This window comes from Excalfactoria chinensis, chromosome 11 (genome assembly GCF_039878825.1).
Source record: "Excalfactoria chinensis isolate bCotChi1 chromosome 11, bCotChi1.hap2, whole genome shotgun sequence".
Taxonomy (NCBI): Eukaryota; Metazoa; Chordata; class Aves; order Galliformes; family Phasianidae; genus Excalfactoria; species Excalfactoria chinensis.
The window spans coordinates 2,162,439-2,178,595 of NC_092835.1; the positions used below are offsets into that span (position 1 = coordinate 2,162,439).

The following is a 16,157-nucleotide window of genomic DNA, read 5'->3' on the forward strand; positions in this document are numbered from 1 at the left end:
CTCCCCAAAGCGGCGGTTTCCCCCCCCCCCCCCCCCCCAAAGCACCGGAGGGGGGGGGGGGGGCTTTCAGCTCTCAGTGCGGGCTGCGCTGCCCCCACCGCTCCCTGCCCTCTCCCTTTCATTAGGGCAGAGACAAATCTGCTGTCAAGCCGCCAGATTTCCAATTTACCGATAATGATTCTTGCATGAAAATTGATCGAGAGGGGTTTGGCCGCCCTCCTCCTCCCCTGCCCGGTGCTGTTGAGGGGAGGCGGACCGGGGGGGGATGGTGGGGGGGGGGGGGGTGGTTTGGGTTTCTCCTCCCGCTGCCTCTCGCCTTTCTTCCTCCCATCTCCGGGACAGACGCACAGACCCACAGATGGATCCACGGACGCTTTGAGCGTCCCCCCCTCCCATCTCTCCCCTCTCCGTCTCTGTGCCCCCCCCCCCTCCTCCCCGACACCGCTACTCCCATTTTCCTCCTTCCTCCTCCCCCCACGCACTTGATTTTCCCTCCTCCTCCTCCTCCCCCCTCCCCTCCTCGCGCTATTTTTTCGCCTCTCGGTTTATTTTTCCAACCCCCTGCGTGTGGCTCGCCGCTCATTTTTTGGGGTGGCTTTTATTATTATTATTATTATTATTTATTATTATTTTTATTTTTTAAAATACAGATATATATCTCATTTTTAATTTTTTTTATAATCTCTTTCTATCTATATATATATATATATATTTTTCCCCCCTCGTTTCCTGACACTTCACCTCGGGTCGTCTTATTATTAGTATTATTATTAGTAGTATTATTTCTTTTTTTCCTTCTCATTTTTTTTCTCCCCTGGCCGCAATGGAACTGTAACACAAGCCATGTTCGGGCTGAAACCCCCCCTCTATTACCTACCAGGTAAGGCACCGTGCGGAGACTGACCTGGGGGGGGGGAGGGTCTCTGCGGGGACCCCCCCACCTCAAGACCACCTTTGTCCCCACGGGGGGCACAGGGGGAACTTTCCTTCTTGCCGGGTCCAGAGAGCTTTAGGCAGGGCGGGGGCACCCTCAGCTGTGGGTTTTTTGGAGGGGGGGGGGGATCCTTCCTCCCTTCTCTTCCTCCCTAAGCTCCGAGTTTCCCTTCCCTGCATGCTGCCGGTGGAGAGGGCTGTGCTGGCTGTGTTTGGGGTCTGGGAGGATCTGTGCTGCCCCCAGTGCGCAGCACCAAACTTTGCTTTCTTTTTGGCCCCAAATGAGCACCGTGGGGACCCCCCCATCACCAGCAGCCCCCCCAGACCCCACAGTTGGACGGGTGCACACTTTGGGGGGGGGTGGTTCTGGCTCGGGGTCGGGGTGCCCCCCCAGCAGCCGGGTGGTGATGGGGATGTCACCCCTCAAGCAGCGCCGTTTCCCTGCAGGGGTGCCTGTGTGGGGTGGGGGGGTGGGGAGTGAGGGTTTGTTGCAGGAAATGCCTTTTGCATGTGTCTCTGCAAAGGGGAGAGCAGCCGCCGCGCCTGCGCCTCTGCAACCTGGGGGGCACCGCGGGGCAGCGGCTCTGCCTGGGGGGGCACTGCCAGCTCTGAGCTCCCTCCCGTATATGGGGTCCCCATCCCATTGCTCGCTCTGCTGCTGTCACCCTGGGGGCGATGGGGACGCCGGGAAGCTCTCCATGCTGTGTTTGTAACGCCGCGTTCCTCGCCACGCTGAGCCGTGTTTACCGACAGCGTCTCCTGTTGCGTGGAACTTTGTCGTGCCGCTCGTTGCCAACGCGCTCGTCCTAATGCAGCCGGTTGCTCTGAAGCCCCACATCGTGCTGCTCAGAGCCTGGGGTAAGGGGGGGTCCCCTAAAGCTGTCTCCAAAGCTGCTCAGCCCCGTTAGCCGTGCTCGGTGTCCATCAGGTGGTCTGATAGCCTCTAGGAGATAAAAGCGAGGTTGAGAGCGGTGAAGAGTTGCCCGGTGAGGTTGGAAGCAATTAAGGCAAGTCGTCTGAGCTGGAAGGTGGGAGCAGGGTGCTGTGCTGCTCAGTGTTCTGCTTGGAGCTGTCAGAGATGGGATGGGACGTGGTGGGCTGCCCCGTGCCACCAACCTGCTGCCACCCTATGTGCTGGTGATGGAGCCAGAGGGGACCTCCAGCGCTATGGGGGATCCCTGTGCTATGAATGGGGGGCACCCCATGCCCCCAGTGGTGTGTTTGTGGGGAGCACGTTCATAAGATGTAGGGATGCAGCTGTGACCCAATGGGCAGTGACAGCAGCATCCCTCAGAGCATCCCCTGAGGGCCACAGCCCTGCAGAAGGCAGCAGGAGCAGCCTGTCAGCAGCCTGTCAGCATGGCACTGGGATGCGTGCTGCCCTTTTGGGGTCCTCTGCATGTTGGGTGTCCCAGCCCAGGGGGTGTGCATCCCCCAGGTGCCATAGGGACCCCATAACCCTCAGCACGAGGAACTCAAACAGAGGGAACCATCAGCAGCCGCTGACTCAGGGCCTCCCCAAATGGTTCCTATTTTTTGCGCCGGGGACGGGAATATTTCGCCGGAGGATCAAAGCAGATGGAGGGATCTGGGTGATGCCGCGCAGACACCCGCTGGCTCCAAGCATGAGTCACCGCGCCGGCACGGCTGCTGGGGTGGGGACGGCCGCCCCCGGCTGCTGCGGGGTGCTCGGGGTGGGGGGGTCAGCGTCGCTCATCCTTCTCCGGGTGCTGTGGGGCACAGGAGGGCACCTCCTGCCTTCCTCCTCCTCCTCCTCCTCCTCCTCCTCTCCTCGCCAGCCCTAAATTCGGTCACCATGGCAACCGTGTCAACCACTTTGCAGCTTCCCCGCGAGGATTTGCCAAGTGGGGGGGGAGAGAGAAGCTGGGGGCGGGTGCTGAGGACATGGGGACATTGCCTTGGGGACAGTGGTGACGCTTCCCTGCTGCGGGACGTGCTGGCACGCTGTGTGCAATGGGACCAGCGCTGTGCCTCCTGCCTGGGGGGGCTCATGGGCTTATCTCCTGACTCTTCAACCCTCCCCTTTTTGCTCCCTCTTTCCCTTCTTCCTTCCCCTATAACCCCTTTATCTCCAGCCTAACCTGGTCGTAGGGACAACTTTGGGAGCTTTCAGTTCTTCACCCTGCTCCCCTCCAGGCCTGTACAGCAGGTGCTTCCTTTCCTCCCCATGCTTCCCCCCCCCACCCTCACCATTCACCCCCCCGTTGTTTGGCACCGGCTGCTGGCACCTGCAGGGCTGCTCCTTGGCATGGCACGGCAGCACGTGCATGGGCACAGCACTGGGGTTGCACCGCCAGGGTGGTGGTGGTGGTGGTGAGGGGGGGGGGGGAGGAAACGGGGCCACCCAGCCCCACTTTATTTTGCATTCTTATTTTTTATCATTCTTGATTTTTCATCCCTTTAAATTATTATTAATTATTATTATTCTTTTATTTTGTTTCTTTTTTTTGTTGTTCCGGCACAGCACATCCTCCCCCTCATCATCACCAACATGGGGTACTTATAACACCTCCGTGCTACCAAATGCCAAAGGCTCACTGTGCTCCAACATAACCCCAGCGGGGAACCAAACCCCACTGCATGCCAAGGAGAGCACCACAGCCCCCCCGTCACCTCCCCCCCCCCATCCCCATGAACAATTTAATTGCCACAAATTAAATGGGTGCAGCCCATGAGGATGGGGAGAGCTGAGCTGCTCCGCTCCGGAGGGTTCCCTCCTTCCTCCCTTCTTTTTTGTAATAACGCTTTAAAGATGTTTGACATCTGTAACAAACAGCTGGCATCCTGTTATGGAAGAATGTCCTTTTATTTCCGAGCAGGTTGAACTGTCATTAATAGTATAATTAGGTGATTATCGGCGTACAACAGAAAACTGCTTAATTGCACAGCCAGTTTCGTCAGGATCCCGGCTCCTTTATGGCCGCGTTCGGTGGAGCCGCCTGAAATTTCCTCGCGCCGTGCCGTTGTTTTTTCCACATTGATTATTATTTTTTAATGCCTGTGACAGCTGTAGGAGCGTGGCAGGCAGCGCTGTGCCGCCGGCAAGAGGGGTGCGAGGGGGGGGACACCCCGGTGCTGGCACTCATCCCTGTCCCCCCCCCTTCCATCCCACCTCCCAAAGGGATTTTCTTAACCCCGTGTGTGCCAGGCTGGTGTTGGGGAAGGGGATGGGGCAGAGTTGGTTGGTGGCCGTCCCTGCTGATCGGTGCCGTGCTATGGAGACACTTTGTGCTCATCTTCGTCTTCATCTCCATTCCCATTCCCATCTTCATCTCTGTCTTCATCCCCATCCTCATCTCTGTCTTCATCCCCATCCTCATCTTCATCTTATCCACATCGCTGTTCCTGTCCTTATCCCCAACACCACCCCATCTCATTCACATCCCTGTCCCCAACCTCATCCCTATCCCCATCCCATACCTCTCCCACCCCCAACCTCAGGTCCATCTCCATTCTCATCCCATCCCTATTCCCATCCTCATCCCATCCCCAGCCCCAACTCCAAGTCTATCCTCAACCCCAAGTCCATCCCCACCCCATCCTATCCCCATCCCCATCCCATCCTGTCCCATTCCATCCTCAACATCAAGTTCATTCCCATCCCATCCTATCCCCATCCCCCTCTCCATCCCCATCCCATCCTATCCCCATCCCCATCCCCATCCCCATCCCATCCTGTCCCCATCCCTTCCCCAACCCCAAGTCTATCCTCAACCCCAAGTCCATCCCCATCCCATTCCCAATGCCAAGTCCATCCCCATCCCATCCCATTCCCATCCTCATGTCATTCCATCCCATTCTCAACATCGAGTTCATTCCCATCCCATCCTAAACCCCATCCCCAACCCATCCCCATCCCATTCCATTCCTGTCCCCATCACCGTCCCCAGGATGTGGTGTTGTCAGCAGAGCAGATTTCTGTGCCCACCAGACAATAGTGCTTTGTATCTCCCACATTGCTGCGAAACACACTTGTTAGCGCTGCATCTTTGTGCTGTAAATTTCCATGGAGTAATTACTCCTTAATTTATGATAATCCAGGGTGAGCTCTGGAGGAGGGGGGGGGTGAATGCCAGTCAAGTTGGGAAGCTGTTCACCCAACCCTGGGGTCCCCCTGGTCCCCATGTGGCTGGGACAGCGCAGTCACATCCTGCATGCAGACTTCTCCTCTGCCAACGTGCAGAGCCAGGAGGGTGTCCCCAGGCTTGGATCTGAGTGGGGACACCCAGGGGATGCTGCTGTTGGTGTACAGTGGGGCCATGTGGGTATCGCTTTGCAGCCGCATGGTGGATGGGGACACTGCCTATGGCAAGTTGGCTGGGTCCTGGGATGCTGTGCTGTGCCAGGCTGTGCCATGCCATGCCGTGCCATGCAGTGCCATCCTGTGTCATGCTCTGCCATGCATTGCGTGCCATGTGCAGTGCTGTTCCCATGCCACCAGCATCACGACCTGCCATCTCCCCTCCCTGCTGCAGCACTGCTCAGAGCGAGGGGGCCAGACACTTCCCCTGGGCCCTGGCCCCCCCCCCCAAATTGCTCATCCTGCCTTGGTGTGGAGCCCCTATTATCCAGCAATGGAAGGACTCTTTTCCCTCCTTTTTCCAGGCAGGAAAACTGTCCACTTTGCTAATCTTTCAAGAGGTATGAATGGAAGAAGGGGAAAGAGGCTCATGGATGAAGGGCTCAGGGTGAAGCAGGATCAGAAACGGAGCTCTCCAAACTTCTTGTCCTCCTAAAAGCCCTCGAGGTGCCTCTGTGTGTCCTGAGCATCACTCCCAACAGGGTGAAGCTGAACCACATGAGGATCTTGGAACTCTGGTGCCACTGAGGAGGGACGTCGTGCCCCCACTGCCACATCCATATCTGCGCCCTGGAGCTGGGGGTGTCCCCAAGGATGTCCCCATGGGGGGGTAAAGCCTCAGGGCTGCACCCCCTGCACCTGCAGCGCCGGTCCCCCGTTTGGAGGCAGTTCGTACCGAGTGACATTTGCCAAGCGTAAAAATTCAATTAATTCCAGCAGGCAGATTAAATATAAGTGAATTTTAATAATTTGCTCTAAAGGCTGAGGATTACTGTAGGCAAAAAAAAAAGAGAGAGAGAGAGAGAAAAAGGAAGGGAGGAAATGGCACACGTGGGGGCACAGACTGACCCGCATGGCTGCAGCACGTGGGCACTAATTGTGCTAATTCCTGGCACAGGGTTTATGATGGGGGACACAGGGAGCTCCTTCCCTGCGCTCTTCCCCACTGCTTTGTGCTGTAGGCTGGGATATGGGGCAGTGCCATGTGCTCCCCTTGCTGCATCCTCGCCCACTGCTCTGTTCCCCCAGCTGTGCTCCTGTTTTGCTTTCTCCGTGGCTTTCTGTGCAGGGTGTGAAGGCACGGTGAGGTCCAACCACAGGACAGAGCATTATTGCTGCTCCAAGCCCTCCTATGAAGGGCTCGTGGTGACATGGGGAGCTGGAGGCTGGCTGGGACCTCAGCAGCAGTGCGTAAATGAAATCCCAGCAATGTGGGGGCACCGATTGCTGCCAGATGGCGCCTGTAGTGGGAAAATGAAAATACACTCAGTAAATTTCCTATTTGCCAGTGTTCATTTCTTATCCCGAGGTAAAGCTTTCCCTCTGGCCGGTGCTTAGCAGGGGGGTGGTGTGTGCTGTGAGCCCAGGGGTCCGTCTGTCTGTCCAAACTTCTGTTCTGCTGGGTGCGCCTCTCTGGCCTCCCCTGCAGCGTGGCATGGTGCAGCACAGCACAGCACAGCACAGCACAGCACAGCACAGCACAGCCCAGCACAGCACAGCAGTAGGATTGATGGGATTGATGGAGATTGCCCGCGACCTTTGCTAGGACAAGAGGTATTACCATTAATACTTCTGTATTTCCTGGTTTCGCACGGTGCATAAATCTCCCACGGAGGCAGGCGGGCAGGGAATCCGCCAGGCTGCCTTATTAATACGCCTCAGCTCTTTGTTAAGTACCCAGCAGGGGCCAGGGGGAACGTGCCTTTTTGGGGTGGTCTCCAACAGGTGTTGGGAAATCCCAAGTGCATTTCACCCCAGAGCTTCCCACCAGGGTCTGGAAGCAGTGGGGCAGCCCCAAAGGGACGGGGATGTGTTATAGGGCACCATGCAGCAGTTTGGAGCACTGCGTGACTGGGTCAGCCCCTGATGCCAAAGGGATGCTAAAGGGTGATGCTTACCCTGCCCTGAGCTTTTGCATCCATCCCAGCTCACAACCCAGGGCTGGTTTTGACCCCAGCCTCTCACCCTGCCCTGCTGCCCCCTAGCCCTGCCCCACAGCCCTCAGTGCTGTCCCCTTTGCCCCCCTCCTGCCCCGTGCAAGACCCAGCCTGCGTGAGAGCCTCAGCTCCAATTTTATTCGCTCTGCTCCAACCCATTTGCATAATCCACATAATCACCCTGGTTTTAATTGCCCACAACTCTGCAGAAAGATCATGTGGTTAAGTGGTAAATCATAATTAGATAAATAATTGGCTTGGCCACAGCAAGCTGCTTTGTTATACCTGCCATCTGCTGGGCAAGGGCTTCTCGCACCGAGAACAATGTGCTGCTGACAGCAACGCGGGCGCTCCTGCAGTGGGGCTGAGCTGGGGTGCAGGGATGGGGATGGGAAGTGGTCTGGGTGCTCTGGGTCGTGCCTGGCCCTGGCTGGTGCAATGCCCTATAGCCCTTTGCAATGCCCTGCAGCCCCATGCCGTGCCCTGCAACCCCATGCAATGCTTGGCTCTGACCTATCCAATAGCTGGTGGCACTGTGCAGTGCCCTGCAGCACCATCCGTGCAATACTTAGCAGTGCTGTGCAATGCTTGGCTCTGACCCACGTGATACCCAGTGGCACTGTGCCATGCCCTGCAGCACTGTGCAGTGCCCACCTCTCTCTCACATGATGCCTGGCAGCTCAGTGCAATGCCCAGATCTGATCTGTGCAATGCCCTGCAGCCCTGTGCAATGCCCATAGATCCCTCTGCCTACCCCCTTGTAGCTCCTTTTCTCAAAAGCAGAAAGCTTGCTGCTTCTGATTGCAGCTTTACAGCTGCAGCTGTTTGCATGCAGCCCCTCCCCAGGTGCTTTTGCTTTATAAGTCCTTATTCTCCCACAGCTCTGGTTCTGTGGCAATGCAGGTGAGGATGGAAAAGGGCACATGCAGGGCGGGGGGGGGGGGCTTGGGAAGCAACAGCATCCTGCAGGCATTTGAACTTTGGAGAAATGGGAGGTGGTGATGGCAGTGCCCTGCTTGGGCTCGGCTCTACTGGGGCTGAGAAGGGAGGAAAGTGGCTTTAAAGCACAGCACGGGGTTGGGGACAGCTTGCAGAGGTGCACTCGAGGCCACAGTTAGGGAACAACACTGCCTGCAGCCTTGGTGCTGATGGCAGTGCATCTCCGGCCCCTCTGCCTCCAAACGAGCTCTTATTACTTTGCTTGTTGTCGTTTGCCAGATCAATGAGCCATGGAGCAGAGATCGATGGAAGCGCGTGGGCTGATGGCACTGTGCCGTGCTGTGCTCCCATTCCCATCCTATGGGATGCTCCTGGCACTGGTTTATCACCCTGGACCCTTCCAGGATGGGGCTGTGTAGGGTGACCCAAAAGTGCTTTGGGATATTTAGGGACACTGGGTGCTCCGTGGGGACAGGCACCTTTGTTTTAGCTCATTAGGAAGCGGCTGGGTGCAGGAAGGGTTGGGAGGAGGGCAGGAGCACAGGCTCCAATCAATCAATTAATTAATTAATGGAGCGTGCTGGAGGTGCGGCGGCGGCAGAGCTGCTTTAATGAGGGATGGAAAATGTGCAGCAGCTCAGTGGGAGGACGCATGGATGGGGAGGACACAGTCCTGCTGACTGTCCCCTACTGTCCCCTGTCTCCCTTGCTGCTGTGGGTACCTGGTGCTGCACTGAGGACCCACCAGCACTTGCTCACGGCCATGGGGGCCACTCCAATGAGCCCAGCATCCCATATGGCTACCACCAAGTTTGGCAGCATCCTGGTGCCATCACCACCGATGTCACCTAGTGCCTGTCCCGCTGTGACACCTCCCTGGTGGCTCTAAGGAGGTACGCTATGAGGACACACTGCCTGCCCGCTTTGGCCGCTGCATTCAGGCAGCGCTGGGGCTCCACAATGTGAGGCAATTAGCATAGAAAATGTATGCAAAGCAGCTGTTCCCTGTGCGAGGCGTGTGCAGCTGGAGGCCGGCTCCAGATTGGGAGCAGAGGCAGTGAAAGGAGAGGAAGTATCGCTGCAGCCGGGGTTAAGAGGCAGAGCAGGAGAACAAAAGCCAAAGTGGGCGGCGGGGGCCTTAACCCCTTCGTTGGCCTCAGCTGGGGTTCCCCACAGCCTTGCCATCCCTGTATCCTCCTTCATTGGGATACAGCCGGCACCCATAGGGACCTCATTGCCCATGGTACCTGCTGGTGCCCCAGTGACGTGCTCATGGTGGCCTTGGTGATGTCTGATGGTGGCCCCATTGGCCTCCTGTGGTGGCTTATGTCATGGGGCACTGCCCTGAGCTGCTCAGCTCCACTCTAAGCATTGGGCTCAGCCCACTTGAGTTCACAGATGGGAGTCCCAAGGCTGCAGGTCAGGTTGGTCCTTGGGAAGGATGCTCATCCCTGCTCTTGTAACAGCTTTCAGCTGCGTTGTTGGATGGTGGATTTGTTTTTTTCCTGCTCCATTTGCCAGGGGCTGGAGATGCTGCCTGATCGTATTTGGTAATAAATTATTAGTTCCAGTGCTTGTGCACCCATGAGCTCAAAATAGCTGCTTTTAAGCAGGCGGCTGGTGCAGGTTGAGTTCAATGGCAATCTGCTCTGAAGGGTACTTCATGCTCATTAGGGGCCTTTCAAGGTGCCTGTGCATTACTGGCAGAGGGGGACAAAGCAGAGGTGCTGAACCTGTCAGCACAGCGCTTCCTAGCAGCCTCCTCCAAGGGGGATGGGGATATATGGGATGCAGTGACACTGAGCCCCCAGATTGTCCTGCACTGCCCCCCTGAATGTCCACACTGCTCCCCATCCTGCTGCAGCCACCCGTGTGTCCTTTGGTGTCGCTGCTCCCTCGGTGTGGCATGGAGCAGCAAGGTGGCACAGGGGTCCCTTATATGCATGGCCGAAGTGGCACTGGGCTGTAGCAGGAGACAAGGGGACAGGCTGGGAGCAGGGAGATGGAGACAGGGTGTGAAAGGCCACGGTGCAGGAATGGGGTGAGCACCACCGTGTGCCCTCTGTGGCCCCATCCCTGCAGTGACGCCGGTGTTCCAGCAGCTGCCTCCCGTGCTGCAGCCAGCTGCTTGCTGCCTTCTAGCGGCTGCTGCCACGAGTGTCACCCCTGCCGTGCGTGTCCCCACTTCCAGCCACCCCAGCCTGCACTGCCAACACGTGTCACCCCTGCCCAGCCCTGGTTTTATCCCCATCTTCTGTGGCCCCCCCCCCCGGGGCTTTTGGGGTGGGGGGGGCATTTTGGACGCATCTCTTTGCCACCAGCACTGAGGGCGCATGCGTCCCATCCCCTCTGCCGTTGTGTTGCTTTGGCTGCAGCTGCACACGCAGCCAGACTGGTTCTGCTCCCGCTGCTGGAGCAGCTCCTGCTGCCAAAAACCCGCTGGCGTCAGCAGGAGCAGGTGGAGGAGGGTGGCACGCACCCAGCCCCGAGGTGCAGGGTGACCCTTGTGTGGGCACAGTGGGATGGTGATGGCCACCCTATGCTGCGTGTCCCTGTGGGGCAGGAGAGCCATAGAGCTCCATGCTTGGAGGCAGCCTGTGGGTTCCTGCTCCCCAAGTATGGAGGCAGTGCTGCGATGCTTGCTTCAATCTGGGGTTCCCACATCCCACGGGTGCACCAGCAAGTGTGCACGGCTGTGCACAGCCCCGCTGCTAAGCAGGAGGTTTCCAGGGAGCAGCGGTGCTTGCATGTAAAAGGGAAGGGGGGGGGGGCTGCCCAAAAAATCCACCCGCGCCATCAGGTTGTAATTAGAGAGCACGGAGGTGGCAGGGCCAGGTCTGGTGTCTGCGAGGAGCCGGGGATGAAAGGGAGGAGTAATTACAGAGCCCGCGGGAGGCAGGAGAAGCGCTGATTAGCACAGCATCGCCAGGCTTTTATTGGGGCTGGGGGGGGAGCGTGTGGGGGCCACCAGGCAGCGAGGAGCTGCGTGGGGTGCTCAGCCCCATAGGATGGTGCTACAGGGCTGAAGGTTGCACCCGGTGCCCTATAATTATGGGGGGGAGACCCCGATCTTACCGGGGTTGGTGTGAAGCTGGTGTTGCGCCCCCCCCTACCAACACCCTGTGCTGGGTTTGATTCCCAGCTGTTCGCGTAATGAATTTACATGAGCCTGTCGTGTCGACAAGGCGGCAGTCAATGGCTGAGAGCAGCGGAGTTAATAAATGCTTGGATAATGAGGGCAGAGGGGAGCTCGCGGCCGCCTCTCCCGGGGCCGGGGGGGGGCAAAGATTAATCCACGCTGAGTGGCATCCACCGCCTCCCCACCCGGCCCCGTGCCCTCCCCTGCTCTACCCCGGCTGCCCCTCGCCCTCCAGCTGGCATAGGGGCCGTTTGGGGTGATTAGTACCAACCTGGCCGCTGTGAGGTGTGATGGGACCCCCCGACTGTATGCCCCCCCACTCCCCCAGGTCTGCCCACCCAGGAGCGAGGCTAATTTTAGCCCAGCGTTAATGATTCTGTTCATTTAGAGATCTATTTTAAGGGTCCTGACATCAGCAGTTGCTGTTTTTGGAGGTGGAGAGCCCTGGAGCACGTGGCTGGGACAGCCGGGGAGGGGGGGGGATGGGGGGTACCCCGATGGGATGTGGGGTGCATTGTGTCATGCCCATCTCCAAACCACCCTCCCTCCTAAGTCCTATAGAACTATTGTGCTTTTGGGTGCAGTGTTGGAGACATGGGGGTCTCCCAATGAGGAGGATTTGAAGGTGAGCTTTTAGAGATGAGGGTGTACAGTGGGGGGGTGCCCAGGGGTGCAGTGTGGGTGCAGTAGTGAAGATCTGAAGGTGCTGTAGTGGGGATTTGGGTATGAAGTGGTGCACAGTGGTGCTGGGGATCTGGGGGTTGCAGTGGTGGAGAGTTGGTGTTGCAAGGGTAAGTGCCACGAAGGGGGGGGTGAGAGGGCTGGGGGTACAGTGGGGAGGTGCAGTGGTGATGATTTGGAGGTGCAGGAGTACTGTGGGGTTACAGCGCTGACAACCTGGGGGTGCCCTCCATCCAAAGCAGCGTGGCTTTGGGGTTGCAGTATGGGATGCAGCAGCATCGTTTTGCCGGGGGGCTGCCTCCTGATACCCACACTCCTGCATCCCTCCCAGCACCCCACCCTCACGCTGAGCCCCCCCTTCCTGCTCCATTATCAGCACGGGCACGGCGTGCCGGATCAGTGGGGCCATGTGACGCCGGCGGCAGCTGGTGGCCCCGTGGCAGCTTGTTTGCTGCAGGCGAGCAGCCCGGGCGCGCTCGCTTTGTTCCATAAGCTGCAGCCCTGCCGCCACGAGCTGCACACTGTGAGCACACGGGGAGCTCCGAGGGGGTCTGCGCCCCACTGGGGGCTCCTCACTTTTACATGAGCTTGAAAGGGGAGGATTTAATGGGGGGTGAAGGGGAAGGTTTTGCTTTTCTGTTTCTGGATGGGGAGGTCTTGGAGCCAAACTGGAGGTGGGGAGGGGGGGAGCGGGGGGCTGCGTATCCCGGTGCTGTACCCACCCCGTGCCAACCTCTCGGTGCCGCTGACCCGTGCTGCTCTTGTTTGCAGGCATGAGCCATGAGTCGAAGTCGCCTTCATTAGGAATGCTCTCCACCGCCACTCGCACCACCGCCACCGTCAGCCCCCTGACCCCCTCCCCTCTCAATGGCTCCATCGTCCCCAATGGCAGCCCAGCAGCCAGCAGCACTTTGTCCGTCCAGGCAGCGCCATCCTCCAGCTTCGCCGCCGCCCTGCGCAAGCTCGCCAAGCAAGCTGAGGAGCCCAGAGGTACATATGGGGCTGGGTGGGATGGGATTGGAGGGGAACAACCCTCAGGTTGCCTCAAGATGCAGCACTGCCACCCCCGTGTCCCCATGGCACCGCGGGTGCCCCCGAGCCTCAGGATGGTGTTTTCTCACTGATGTCTTTTCTCAACGCCTTGTCTCGAGGGGGCAGTTTAGAAATTCAATTCAGCTGGAGTAATCCAAATGCCATATCATTCGCCATACCCCGAGAGAAAGTCTGGGGAGAGCACAGCACGGAGCTCGTCCTCGCCCCCTCCCTCCCCCTGCTCCCTCCCCTCTGTGAATCTCATTTGTCCGGAGGCTCCTCGGATGTGTTCTTTCTGCAGCCCTTCTACATAACAAACCCATGCTGCAGCCCGCTGCTTTAACCAGGAGCCCTGTGGCGTGGCATAGGGCAGGGAGGGGTGCGTGGTGCCTGGGGACACCGGGTTACCCCCAGCCCTGCCACCCCACAGCACCCCACTCCTCCGCCATCCTGCCCTGGTGCCGCTATGGGGGCAGGGCTGCAGCTTTCAAGGGGATTGTATGTGGGGGCTTCAGAGCTGCTTTGCAAACACAAAGTGTTCCTTCTCGATAGTTGCCCCACTGGGTGCTCTTTATCCTAACCCAGACCCTTGGCAAGAACCTTTTCACAAGCACTGTTTGCAAGACGCATGGCACAGCGCAGTACAGACAGCTCAGCCCACCCAAGGCAATGTTTTTTGCCTGGTTCCTTGGGGTTTCCTTTGCCAGCTTGCCCTCTCCTCCCCCCTGCAGTGCTCTCCCTGTGCAGCCTTACCCGAATTCCTGCCCCAGCAATGCTGTCTCATGCTGAGCTGCCGCATTCCCTTCAGATTTCCCCTCCCTCTGCTGGGCTGTGTGTAACTGCTGCACAATTTGCTCACAGAACTCATCTTCTTCCCCTCTCTGGGTACCTGAGTACCTCATCCCGGGGGTTCCCATATGTGTGGGCTGCAGTGCAGTGCCAGGTGTTGCTCCACGCTGTGGTTTTCCTCCTGAGAAGCCAATCCTCATCCCATTTCCCTTCCCACAGAGCTGGGATGATGCTTGCCCATGGCATTTTGCGGATGGGGCGATGCCTTCAGAGGGCTTTTCTCTGTGGTGTTGTGGATCAGAGTCGCTTTGCACGCATGGATCAGTCCTGCAGCACACAGCTCTTCTATGTGTAGGGACACATCGGGGTGCATGGAGATGCACAGGGGCACGCTTCCATCCCAAATAGGTCTCACTGTGGCCACGGATGGGATCCTGCAGCACATCCCTCATTGCTTCAGGGCTGAGTCCATCCCCATAGGATGGAACGAGTCACAAAGAACCCCAAAGCTCAGGGGCTGGTTGGGGCATCTAGACTCACCCCTGCCCAACTTCTGCCTGCAGGGTAGATTTTCTTTCCCCCTTTGCTTTCTTCTTTTCCCTCCTCCTTCAGGGTCTCAGCTGTTAATTACATTTGCCTGTCAGCCCCAGCTGCTAATCTGCTATCGCCGAGCGGAAAGCAGGAGGTCAGAAAACAAAGGTGACACCATCACACTGTGCCTCTTGTCATCTCCAATCCAGATTAGTTTCATTGACTAACTCCTGGCTGAATACCGCCAGTTAATTATAACGATCACAAACCCTCCCGTTTAAAGCCACACAGCGAGAATTAAGGTTCTGAAGTAAGACTTTAGCTTCATTAATTGCCGGGCTCATTGTGATGGTATTGATTGTTAACGCTATCGCATGGTGAGTAATGGCTTCCCAGCTCAGAGGGGATTAGGCTGCTAATTGTTGTTGGCCTTGCGCTGACAAGATAGACTTCAGTGGGTGTCAAATCCGTATCGGTGCCTCTTTTGTGGCGGGCAGCCTTTCTCTCCCCCAGCCTCACAGCTCTTGAAATGAAAGCGATTCGGAGCAACAAGGGAATCATTCATAAGGTGGCGTGGCCAGAGTGCTGCCGAGCTCATCCTGCTGCCCTGCGGAGCGTCCTTTGGGATGCAGCTGGGACATCCCTGCTCCCTCCGCATCCACGGTGCTGGGCTGCGTGTGCTGAGGGCGTTAGGAAGTGGAGGGGGATGCGTGCAGGGTGAGGAGCTGCACTGCACCTTCAGGGCAGCCAGCTTGTGCGCTCGCAAGGCCAGCAGACGGTTTGCACACCCAAGGGAGCTGGCTGGCACATGCAAGGCTACAGCATCCGTGCCTGGCCAGGCAGAGCTGTCACCTCACAGGCAGCCTCACTGTAGTGGCTTTGGGCAGCCCAGGCTCTGGCCAGTGGCCATTTTGGTGCATTTTGGCTCCTGCACCCGGAGCTGGTCCTCGCCTGGGGATGTGTGTGCAGGCAATTTGCAGCCGAGCACATGCTGGGCTCCGCCTGCCCCAGTTAGCTTGGAATTTGTATTGCTGCTCCAGCTCTGCTTTTCTCCACGCGTTGCACTCTCCGCCTTAATTCCATTTCAGAGGGTTTTATTTTTCCCTTGCAAATACTGCCAGCATCCCCGGGGTGGGTATAATTTCAAATACGGATGTATTATGCAAATGGAGCCAAAGCTTTGCCCAAGGGTTACCGGGAGCGGCTCAGTGCATCCTCACACCCGCGTCTGGGAGCAGCCCTGGCTGGCCCTGCTTGGCACTGGGGCATGGGCTCAGCCCTGGGGGTGATGCTCACCTTTGGCCCTCGGGGTCTGAGCTGTGTTTATGGGAGCAGTGAGCGGGGTTTGACCTTCCCTCTCTCTGTGGCTCAGCTGGGTTTGCAGAGGGATGGAAATGAGCCCCTGTATACAAGCTGAGCCCCAGCACTACAGAGGATGGGTCTCCGTGGGCATGGGGATGGCTTCACCTGCTGCTGCCCCCCAGGCCTGTGGAAGGGGGAGGCGGTTGGCCCCTCTAACAGCTGCCTCTCTCCTGTCGTGTCCATTTCCCAGGCTCCTCAATAAGCAGCGAGTCGTCTCCCGTCTCCTCGCCAGCCACCAACCACAGCTCACCTGCCAGCACGCCCAAACGCGGCCCCATGGGCCCCATCATTGTGCCCCCGGGGGGGCACAGCGTGCCCAGCACGCCGCCCGTCGTCACCATCGCCCCCACCAAGACGGTCAACGGGGTCTGGAGGAGCGAGGGCAGGCAGGTAAGGATGGGGATCCCATCCCCAAAAGGGACACCGAGGCTCTGAGTGGAGGGTGTGCCATTGCCATGTGCTGTGCTGATAGCGTGAGGGCCGTTTGCTTGTG

The 16,157-nt window shown here is 58.1% G+C and overlaps 1 protein-coding gene across 1 annotated transcript in view; it reads left to right on the plus strand.

The window, feature by feature from the left end:
- Positions 1-16,157, plus strand: part of GSE1 (Gse1 coiled-coil protein) — an 82,758-nt gene that overhangs the window by 56,594 nt on the left and 10,007 nt on the right. The window contains 2 exon segments of the mRNA XM_072346701.1: positions 12,722-12,940; positions 15,855-16,054. Coding sequence (XP_072202802.1) covers positions 12,722-12,940; positions 15,855-16,054 — 419 coding nt within the window.